The sequence below is a fragment of the Neltuma alba genome, unplaced genomic scaffold, assembly GCF_004799145.2.
Source record: "Neltuma alba isolate B1F8T4 unplaced genomic scaffold, ASM479914v2 tig00001644_pilon, whole genome shotgun sequence".
Classification (NCBI taxonomy): Eukaryota; Viridiplantae; Streptophyta; class Magnoliopsida; order Fabales; family Fabaceae; genus Neltuma; species Neltuma alba.
The window spans coordinates 19,487-30,582 of NW_021632549.1; the positions used below are offsets into that span (position 1 = coordinate 19,487).

Below are 11,096 nucleotides of genomic sequence, written 5' to 3' on the forward strand. Positions count from 1 at the left end.
TTTGGTGAACAGGAAAAGCTGATTGTGAAAGATTCAAGTCTGGCATTTCTCTTATAGTGGCTCGCATATATCCAAATGTTCACCTAAAAGCAAAACGTGGAATGGCTATATATGTCTTCCTTTTAAATGGAATTAGATACCGCACTAAGTCCTCCGCTCGGTTGCCTATATATGTGTTTGTGTCCGTTAATCTCAGTTCTCAAAACAATAGATACTTCAAAGCAGATAGTATCACAGATCTGAATCGTTGCTTATCCTAATCTTCAAAGTTTAGAGTCCTTATGGTAAGGTTTTTCAAATCTGGCGTTTTTGTTCCTATCAGACATGTTTCCTGCTGTGCACCTAATGTTTGGTAGAAAACTACGAATAGTTGTTCTCGAGCTTCGTTTTGCTTTGAATCTACCTAAGAAATCAGACATACAAGTTTGCTAAATGAAAGTTTCTACCATTTGAGCATATCCTAGTTGTGGTCTTTAATATAAAAACTAATTTGATTTTAAATATAAGACTCTAATTCACTGTGTTCCTTATATTTATCTATTTTTTCTCAAAATAGTCCTTATAGTAGTTATACATATTAAAGGTTTCATTAAGTAATAATTTTATTAGTAAGAATATTTTAGGAAAGACACCACCTATTTATTATGAATAACTAATTTAACTAATTTTTTTAATTTACTTAAACTAGTCAACTAGCTCTTATATTAAAAAAAGGGAATTAGTATATAATTTGAGGCCCTAAGAAAAAGGCCTCCTTACACTTGGTCCTTGATGTATTTGAGAAGGTGTATGATCTGTTCTCTGTAAACAAAGTTTTGTAGGATCATAATCCTACAATAGGCTTTTCAACGGAACTAAGACAAAGGGTTTTGCAGGAAGGAAGAACAACAACCTGGTAGTAGTGGGACCATGGGGAGGAAACGGAGGATCGAGCTGGGACGATGGTTGCTTCACAGGGGTGAGAGAAATCACACTGGTTTATGGAGATTGTATAGACTCCATTCAAGTTGTTTATGACAAGCATGGTAAGCCTTTCAAAGCTGACAGACATGGAGGAACCAGAGGCAACGAAACTGATGAGGTTAGTTCAGTATCTCAGATACCTTTTTTGAGGAATCACCTTTGTTTCTGATATGAAGATTTTGTTCTAACTCCACATGTATATGTTGTCCTCTAGGGCGTATCATAAACTTGAAAGTAACCCAAATTTTTCATGTCCATCAGATTAAGCTGCAGTACCCAGATGAGTTCTTGATTGGTGTCAGTGGACATTACTGTCCAGCGTGGCTTAACGGCACACCTGTCATTCGATCATTGGTGTTTAAGAGCAACATCACAACCTATGGACCATATGGAGTTGAAGAAGGCACACCATTTGACTTTACAATGGAAGGATGCAAAATTGTAGGGTTTAAGGGGAGAAGCGGATGGTACTTAGATTCAATTGGTTTCACTTTGTCTCCTAAACAATCAAAAACCTTGCTTCAGAAACTGAAAAACTGCTTTGGATGTGGATTAGCTTATTTCAAAAGATTTTGCAATGTATAAAATAACTATGTGAGAAGAATTTTGTCTTACAAAACGTAAAAAATTTTTTACGCAATTTAAGACGAAATTCTTTTCACATATTTATTCTATACAACTCTTAAAGTAAGTTAGTAAAATACAAAATAGTGAAGCCCATATTGTGCTAAGTTAGTAAAATAAGGGAAGAATACGGGAGCATGGGTTGAGTGGTGAAGCATGCACGTTGATAAAGTTTACGAGTGGACCTTTAATGTCGTCAGCCACCAAAGCTGGCCAGAAAACCATATAAAATTAGACTTGTTAGTTTAGTAAAAGAGAACTACAGAGTCTACAATTGAGAGAGAACTAGAGAGCTTTATGATGCTTTTGTCATGGGTTTGGGAGTGTCATTGTACTATAAATGAATAAGTCTGTCAATATCCTGTAGCTATATCCATACCCAGAACAATACAAGAGCAAGTATTTGTGTTTGATGGAAAAATCTGGCAACGTAAAATTGCCCATCACTTAATAAGAAGCATAGGTTGAATTGCTTTCTGTTTAACATACTTCAAACGGTTAGATTGATCACTTTTCGTTATCAAGGATTATATAACACAGAACGACGCTTCTTTCACATGAGAGCATTCTCAAAATTCCCTTGTGATATAAATGTTTAGACTTAAAACAGCTCAATGTGCTTTCTTCGAAAATGCTTAAAGTAAAATTCTGTCACTGGGCGTGCTTGAAGGGGAATCTCATTCTGCATAATAGCTCATTGATTGTGTCCAGTATATATTCTTTCCCGCACTGTCTTCCCCTTAGACTTTTACGAAGCGCACACTCATCATCTAGAGTAAGGTTAGTTACTGGTATGACTGACCTAGGCTAACAAGAACCATTGAATAATTCATAATAGTTCAGAGCAAAATTCAACAACCATCAAAGTAATTATATTCCCCGATCATATGACAAATCCAGTTTACAGTTATCCGTCGTTTATTTACAGTTAGTTAGACGGAGACAGAGGTTCTAAATTCAAACCTTTCTTCTGATTCTATAATGGACAAATGAGGAGGGAAAAAAAAAGTTCCAGTGCACAAGTCTCCGGCATTAATGATGCTAACTAGATGATGTTATTTAGGACCAATTCCCAAACATTGATTGAATCACATGGAAGCAGATTCTCTATCAAATTATAAGTTGCTCAGTTGCCCCTGCAAATTACAGGAATTCCCAGCTCCTCCAAAGCCCATCAATTTTACACTCTCATCTCATTGTAAAAAAGGCATTTATGATTTAACCACTTTCTCTAACCAAATATTTCATCACACTTGCACAACTGATGAAGCAACCCACACTACATCATTCATTCATCAGCATACATGAACCATCATCCACTTACCTGCTATACAATTATGCTTACAATATAACTGGACATGTTCTTCAAACATCACACACCGCCTAATATCTACAAAATCTACATCGTTGTTCAAGAAAGTCACATGGCTAAAGCTAATAAGCATAAGTAACAACTAGGACAGGTATGCTGCAAAGGGATCATCCCAAAATACAGTATAAAAGTAACAGCTTAGAGAGAAATTCAGTTGAATATACACAAAACATTCATTCTCATTATTAAAAAAAAGACAAAAACTCAAGCATAATTGTGTAGTTTATATGTATTTCATTCACAAATGACACCCATCACCCTAATGATAATAACTCGATCTTAACCTCTCGCCTTAAGCTCAGCAAGTCGCCTAGACAAGTCACCCTCGTCCGCCTTCTCCGCCTCCTTAGTCGGAACAGCGTGAGATGCCGGCTGCGGCAGACCCACCGAGACCTCGAGGCCATAATCATCGGCCACCTGCTGCATCAAGCTGTTGACCTCGCCTTCAGGAGTGGAAAGAGAGGTGGATCCGGCCATAGCGCTCTCCATGAACTCAGCTTGAACCTCCATATTCACAAACTGCTTCTCGAAAGAGTCCATGGTCTCGGACATCTTCTGGAGATTACCGGTGCCCAAGGAAGATTCCAGGGACTTGACGATGTTAGCCATGGACTTATTGATGGTGCTCATCTTGGCTTGGGTATCAAGCCGAGCGACGACGGCGTCAAGCCGAGAGGCGAGACGCAGATAATTCATCTGCTCGGTTCGCTTTCGAATGGCGTTCTCCGCGTAGATGCGAGCGCCGTCCACGTTCCCTTTCTCCATGGCTTTCTTGACCTTAAGCTTCTCGGATTTCTCTTCCTTCTCGCATTTACGGGCTTGGCGTTGAAGGGACTTGGAGGTGAATTTCAATTCCATGATCTGGTTCATCAACTTCTCTGTGTTGCCCATGATTCCTTGTGTCACTGCAAACGATCAAAGAATTGAAATTTGGGAACACAGAGAAAATCGTAAACAATCGAGTAAAAGAGAAATTTTTGGACGATGGTTCTGAGGAATTTGGGAATTTGAAGCAGAGACCAGAGAGGCAGGAGAGGGATGGATTTCAATTCCACTAGGGAATGCGATGTTTCCCCGAAATCGAGAGCTTTTCCTCTGCACACGGACACGCCACCCCCACGGCCAAGTCCAAACGAGTCGCACCGCATTTAATTAATTATTTGAGCCGAGGGGAAGATGGCAGAAAAATATCCTTAAAATTTTAAAATGACAAATCAAATTCTGAAATGTTGGAAAAAATGCCATCGACAATAATTGGAGCTCCGGCATCGTTGGTTGTGATTTATTCAGATAAAGCTGGTTTACGAAGCATGTCAAATAGCTAATGAAATGTTGTAAATATCATAAAATATCCAACCGTGTAAATTTGAGCCAGTTTTGACTTAACAAATCATAGCAGTTAGTATCGAAGTTTCAATAGCCAACCACTAATACAGTTAATGAGATAAAGTTTTATGAAATGTAAATATCTATTTTACATTTCGTTGGCTGTTTACTACACTTCATCACCCGCTTACCTCAAGAAATCAATCACCAGAATTGAAGCTTCAGTAACAACAATTAATGGTAAAGGTAATGAGACGGCATCAAACATAAAAGTGAGGGGCTTCTTCTAATGAAAGACAATACTGTAAAAATACAAACGTTTTCAAAATCCCCGGGGGTGCCTCCAGTTTTAAAAATTAAGAAAGTTATTTACAAATTCTAAGTTTTGAAAGTTTTATATAATTTAGCCTTTAAATAGCAATAATAAAAAAAAAGTGCAAATAACTTGCTTTCCCAGTCATGTTTTTTTTTTTTAAGGCCAAAAGCCGACTCATGGTTTTTATACAAAAAAAAAAGAAAAAAAGAATGAAGTGATATTTTAGGGAGGGATTTACAATTAACAGCGAGAGCATATGGGTCTTCGGGCCTTGACATGGCTTCATCCAGCGGCAACCGGGGGAGCAGTAATCACAAGTGTAATCCACCCGCTACATATTGTACTATCTCCTGTCCTTAATATAAGATCCTGTTTAATTTTTATTTTAGTTTTAAATATAAGACTCCAATCCATTTTGTCTCTTATATTTATGCATGTTTTTCAAAATAGCCTTCTAACAATAATAGTTTTGGTCAATACATTTGATTAGTAAAGATATTTTAAAAAAGACAACACCTATTTAGAACAAATAACTAACTCAACTCACTTCCTTAATCTCTTCAAATTAGTCAACTGGCTCTTATAATTAGAACCGAAGATAGTATTCTAGATGCGGAAGGTGAGTTAACTAATTAAGGAAAAGTACACTCAGATTCCATATAAAATAATTAATTCAAAAAAAGTTTCTGAAAAATCCTAAAATGATTTCTAAGTCTCCAAAGATGTGTGTAATAAATTGTAATTATGAAATTACTTACTTACCCCTATTAATTTGAACCCAATACAATTTATTTACAACCTCAGCAGTGGCTGTTGAAAAAACAGAGGAGAAGTGATTAACAACCTCAGCACTGTCCCTGGTATCCCATTCTGTCAGTTCAAATTAATTACACACAGGTCCTGGAGACTTAGGAATCATTTCAGGATTTTCAAACTTTTTCTTAATTAATTGCCTTATATGGAACCTGAGTGTAATTTTCCCCTAGTTAAATGCATTTGAATACCCTGTAGATGGACTTCAGAAACATCAAAAAAAGGGTGACCCCGAGGACGTAAGCCCCGTTCTGTTGGTCCATAGAGGACCTTGTGAATAACTGTGTCATTGGCCAATATCTTCGGCGGGAATCTCAAGGCTCCACACGTGTCTCAGCCCTCCACCCAGGAGGATGAATTAATTCCCAACTCGAAGTAACCCGTTTCCGGGCCTGCATCTCTGCAGAAGTGGGCCCGGGGACTTTCCTGAGCCCAGCCCAGCAACAAAGTCACTGGGTATATGAGCCCGTTCACAACTCCTCGTGGTCAGAGTTGCTGATTGGTTTTGCTTTCTCATATATAAAAGCTTTACGATGATAGTAGCAGACGATGTGGGACTCCAAGTTTCATCCTAAACTTAAAATGGCCTTTTCAATGCATAAAAGCTGTAAGACACATAAAGGATTGAGTAACTATCCACTTTTATTCACGTGGAATCTTACGCACTGTATATTAAATTAAGGTTTCTTATGAGGCCTTTGATTTGAGTGATCGGCTTTTGTTTTGCAGAATCTGATGTACTCTCCACGTTTTCATCCATCAATCTTTACTCATATCTCTGCAAAACCCATCATTTTGTCAATCCGTGACTAGTAAAAGTACAATAGATCCATCGTTACATGATTTTGCCTCGCGAAATTTCATGGGCCTTTAGTACGATTCTTAGTGACTTTATGCTTTACATAGACGTGATGTTAAAAATTACTGCCTCCAAATCTAACGTAAAATGTGGTTTATAATCTAAATTTAATTCTAGAAAGCATATTAATAAGTAACATCATCCCAATATTAATTTTTTTTATATTTAATATCTTAATTTTATTTATTTATAGTACATCTAATATTTTTAATATCAATCATTTAGGACTTCTAAGTACTTCCACAATGTTAATATAATTTATAATGCATTTAACATTATAAATCACAAACAAGACTAGGTATAAGATGTATTCAAAGTGCTAGATGCTATTTTACCCATCATAGTTGTGCCAACTATATATATAAGTAATATTCTTTACATAAAATTGATTTTATATATAAGTGATAATTGTATCTGTTTAAAAGTTTAATGCATTTTTTATTTTTACCTTCCATTAATTACATATTTCTCTTGCTGGTCAAAAAAATTACATATTTCTCTCTTTTTTTCTATTCATTTTCCTTATCTTTTTTCCATTCATTTATTTCACTCCAAGGATATGGTTGGAAAAGAAACACACCTCTTGCATATGTATTGCTCTAAACTAATATTTTAATCTACGAATATATGGAATACAAATATTTGAAAGTTATCAATGATCTTTTTACTGATTTCAATTTCTAAGCGAAAATGTAATATTTAGGGGCAAAAATAACCTAGCATATGATGGTAACTGATAACAAAGTAAATCGCAATAAACTTAAAACAACATTAAATCACAACCCAGCTGTAAAATTTGTTGTTGACACTAGAGATAAGATACCTAACTTTACTAAAGAGTAAAAGTAATAAGAGTAGAATAAGAATGAACCCAAACATTTCCAAAAAAAAAAAAAAAAACCTCCCGGCTGCTCATATTAAAAATAAAAAAAACATGTTTTTTCGCAATTTCAAAACAATATTTAATACTCCTCCGATCCTAATTATAAGACCCAATTGATTTATTTGAGGAGATTAAGGAAATAAGTTAAGCTGGTTATTTATAATAAATAAGTGTTGTCATTCCTAAAATATCCTTGCTAATTAAGTATATTGGCTAAAACTATCATTATTAGAAGGATTATTTTGAAAAAAAATACATAAATATAAGAGACAAAATGGATTGGGGTCTTATAATTAGAACCAAATAAAAAAGCCAAATAGGGTCTTATAATAAGGACCGGAGGAGTACTAGTATCAATTTTCAATATCCTTACTTATGGTGACAGCGAATAAAACAAGGTAAGAAATAAAGGTGTAAGAAAAAAATTGGAGCAAAAATTTTTAAAAAAATTGGTTAAAATTTCAAACATTTTTTAAGCAAATCTTATAAATAAAACCAATTTTTTAATCCATATACAATAAACTTAAATGAGAATTTATAGAAGAGTATCAGTTTCCAGTTGAGCAGCCAACGTGAGGTTATTTATTGCCCCTTCAAATACTAGAACTGTTGGGTGGATAGAAATCCATTTCCTATCCAAGTCAAAGTGGCGCCTCAAATCATATTTTCAGTTTGGAAAACATTGTTTTCTAGATTAAACCGTTATTATTACCAGCAAGGGGTCCCATCTAAGGAGAATCTCCAAGTCTGATTAGGGGAGATTCATAAATTTAAATTCAAGATCATCCCAAATCAGATCATTCCATGTGTCCGTTGCTCGGCACTGGTGCCGCCGATTGGCCGTTTCCATTGATCCATCATCGTGATTTCCACTGTCTGTTCTCTTCCCGGTTTTTAGGTTGAACTTATCGTCCCCACCCACATTGCCATCTGCCTAGAAAGTATCGTCATTTCGGTCTTTATCGCGTCTTTTGACGGTTAGACCACGAAAGGAGACACAATTGTGTCTCCTGGGTCTCGGAAAAAACTGCTTTCCTAAAACCTCATTCTTCATTCCTGAATTAGAAGCCTATTTGGCTGCTTGCAACCTTTGATCCAGGAAAGGGACCTTTCGGCGCTCTCTGAAGCTTTATTTCGTTCGAATTCAGGTGTCTAGGGATTTGGTGTTTACATGGTCTCTAAGGATTGAAAAATGAAGGAGCATGAAAAGGAGGAGCCTGTTTTTGAGATTGCGGTGGTAATTCCAAGGAGAATCGTGCAGGAAAAAGATGAAGTCTCTGACTGCGTAAATGTCCTAGTGCAGGAGTTTAGGAAGGTCGGGTTTATAGTTGAGGGAGTTCATGGCATTGCAGAAGAGTTTATTAAGGTTAGACTTCTAAATTGCATTATTCAACCTCCTTTGCGTATTGAGTATTATCTTTATCATCTGGAGTACATTCCAGTCGTAGCAATGGAAGGAATGCTAAGATCTGTTAGCAGTGCTAAAGGTCATTTCTTTTCGTTCCAATGTTTGTTGGAGAAAATCGTAGACGGTCTTTTCTTCCAGCAGAAGAGTTCTGAACAAATTTTTTATGGGGTCGTATCTGCCTTCAATTTTTCTCCGTTCTTACTAATCTAAGGTTATATTTCCAGTCATTTGTCGACCTAAGCCAATATCTGTGATCTAGTGGTGGGGAGTCTGGGTAGTTATCATGCACCCCCAAAAGAAAAATGTTGAGTTGCTATAACCTGACCCTCGAATTTTTTAGCTGGCCGCACCTTTGGAGACGTTGGGAAGGGCTGCATATGAGCTACAGATCAAGAAACGGACTCATATAGGTGAAGTTCTGCAATTTCCATGAATTTTAAGTGTTCTTCCATGTCTTCATGTTTAGTTCGAATGGATTGACAGCATGTGGTTAATGAAATTTCTTTTTAATTACGTCACTGATTGTTCTCGTGTTCAATAGCAGGGATGGATTTGCAATTCCAGGTGGAGGGCGTTGATGCTTTTGTGAGACAACCCGATGGTTCAATTTTCAGTTGGTGTGAGCGATTTCAGTGCTACTATCATTTAATATATGGAATAGTGAGTTTTTTTATTATTATTATTATTATTTTTAAACAAGGAAACCATTCTCTTCATCCGCCCCCCCCTGATAATTTGACTTAGCTGTAGTGTAATCAATTCAGGAAAGTGCTTCCATTTAAGTTGTCCATTAAATACCATCTTTTAAAGTTCGTTCTTATATTCATTAAGTTATACTTATTAATTTTTAATTATAGATTGATTCCGCACATGCAACTTATTATTGATAAGATGAATCGAACTTAAAAATCTATATATTCTTTTAAATTGTTTAATAGCTTTGTTGCTATGTTCAATTGCATGTCTGTTGAAAATAGCTTCCATGAAATGGCATTATTGTACATATTTCTTCATGAGCTCGTTGATATTTTTGCATCGCCTATACCACTTATATATCAATGGTAATTTGTAGGTAAACAGCACCGGGTCAGCCATGATCCTTAAATTTGATGGAAAGGAAATCAGATGGGAAACTGGGGAGAACTTGCTTCGGAAATTGGAATCAGTGAAAATTGTTAAGCAAGTCTTTCCTCTGCATGGTATTTTTACTTACTTATGCCGTCAATTCTATTCAGATTTGATGTTATATAAATTTAAGCTAAAATTGCTTTTGATTGATAGATGAAAAGAAGAGACATAAACTTCTCAAAAGCTGGGCACTTTATTGGTGGGATTTCACAAATCAACCAATCGATGAGATTTATTCTTATTATGGGGCAAAGGTGACTGTAACTCTGAGCTATAGAAAAGTGATTTGAAAATAATGTTGTCATCATTTAATAAAGGAATTAATAATCTGCAGATTGCGATCTATTTTGCCTTCCTTGGAATGTACACACGGTGGCTGCTCTTCCTAGCTGCATTTGGTCTGGTTTTGGGGTTCATTGATTTTGGGTAGGCCAAGTTGGCTGATGTGCCTATTTATGGCTGTTTCCTTGTCCAACAAAACATTAGTTTCACTAAGACTGTTACTTGATGTCTTCTAGGTCATTGCAGTTGGTAGTTTTACCCATTTTCTTTGTTGGGTGATACTTTGGGCTGTAATGTTTTGTCAGTTCTGGAAACGTAAAAATTCTGCCCTACTAGCCAGGTATACTTTTTTGTGTCCCTCTGTGTGTGTGTGACCATTGTATTTACTTCTCTATGTGCTTCATTCCCCTACTAAGGTTTTCCTTTGCACCTCTCTCTTCCTCCCCGGTGCTTTTTATTTCTTGATTGGATTCTGTAGATGGTCTATTGACTCTTCGGTTACAGCAGACCAAGGATATAAGATTCCAGGCAGCAAGGAAAGTTCCCTACCGCTACAAAATGAACTCATAAAATTAGATACTGATAAAATGAAAGGAAGGAAGTATTCCAGAGACATGAGTGGTTTTGGGGGGCGACCAGCGATTTAGAAATGATGCGATTTAGAAATGATGCCATCATAATTGTCAGCATAATATGCCTCCAGTTGCCATTTGAGTTGGCTTACGCACATCTTTATGAAGTTATTGATTCTGATCTAATTAAGTAAGAATCTAAGATTTTACTCTTTTGAGCTTCTAATTTCTAGTTTTAAGTGAAAATTTTATGCCTGCCTCTGTCAGGTTCTCAATATTTGCCATGTGTTAAATGCAATACTACATTGTTGTCTGTTCTAAATAAGGAAGATGATAAAGTTTTCCTGGCTACTTTATTTCCTCAAATTTGAATCCGTTCTCACAAAGCTAGTTGTTGACTATTCTCCGGTGCCAAATTGACTTTAGAAACTGTACTGAAATCTGCTGTGAAGCAATGTCATTTACGTTTTAATGATTCGAATTTCACGATCAAACATACATGGTACCCTGTGCATTGCACAGGAGAGACAAATCTAGTATCTTAGATGGC

The 11,096-nt window shown here is 36.2% G+C and overlaps 2 protein-coding genes and 1 pseudogene across 2 annotated transcripts; 2 read left to right on the top strand and 1 right to left on the bottom strand.

The window, feature by feature from the left end:
* Positions 1 to 101: 101 nt before the first annotated feature.
* LOC114760777 (jacalin-related lectin 19-like) lies at positions 102 to 1,866 on the top strand. Its single transcript, XM_028950065.1, has 3 exons — positions 102 to 160; positions 841 to 1,081; positions 1,225 to 1,866. The coding sequence occupies exons 1-3, from the start codon at positions 102 to 104 to the stop codon at positions 1,546 to 1,548; spliced, it is 624 nt and encodes a 207-aa protein (XP_028805898.1). The 3' UTR covers positions 1,549 to 1,866.
* A 1,022-nt stretch (positions 1,867 to 2,888) lies between these two features.
* Positions 2,889 to 4,090, bottom strand: LOC114760802 (ESCRT-related protein CHMP1B-like). Its single transcript, XM_028950094.1, has 2 exons — positions 3,980 to 4,090; positions 2,889 to 3,864 (listed from the first exon to the last, which is right to left on the bottom strand). The coding sequence occupies exon 2, from the start codon at positions 3,848 to 3,850 to the stop codon at positions 3,239 to 3,241; it is 612 nt and encodes a 203-aa protein (XP_028805927.1). The 5' UTR covers positions 3,851 to 3,864; positions 3,980 to 4,090; the 3' UTR covers positions 2,889 to 3,238.
* A 3,819-nt stretch (positions 4,091 to 7,909) lies between these two features.
* Positions 7,910 to 10,872, top strand: LOC114760794 (anoctamin-like protein At1g73020; annotated as a pseudogene).
* The last annotated feature ends 224 nt before the right edge of the window (positions 10,873 to 11,096 follow it).

Coding starts and splice junctions, on each gene's coding strand:
- LOC114760777 (XM_028950065.1), top strand. CDS start 102: ATGGCTATATATGTCTTCCTTTTAAATGGAATTAGATACCGCACTAAG. Junction 161..840: donor CGCACTAAGTCCTCCGCTCG/GTTGCCTATATA, acceptor ATCCTACAATAG/GCTTTTCAACGGAACTAAGA. Junction 1,082..1,224: donor GAGGCAACGAAACTGATGAG/GTTAGTTCAGTA, acceptor CATGTCCATCAG/ATTAAGCTGCAGTACCCAGA.
- LOC114760802 (XM_028950094.1), bottom strand. CDS start 3,850: ATGGGCAACACAGAGAAGTTGATGAACCAGATCATGGAATTGAAATTC.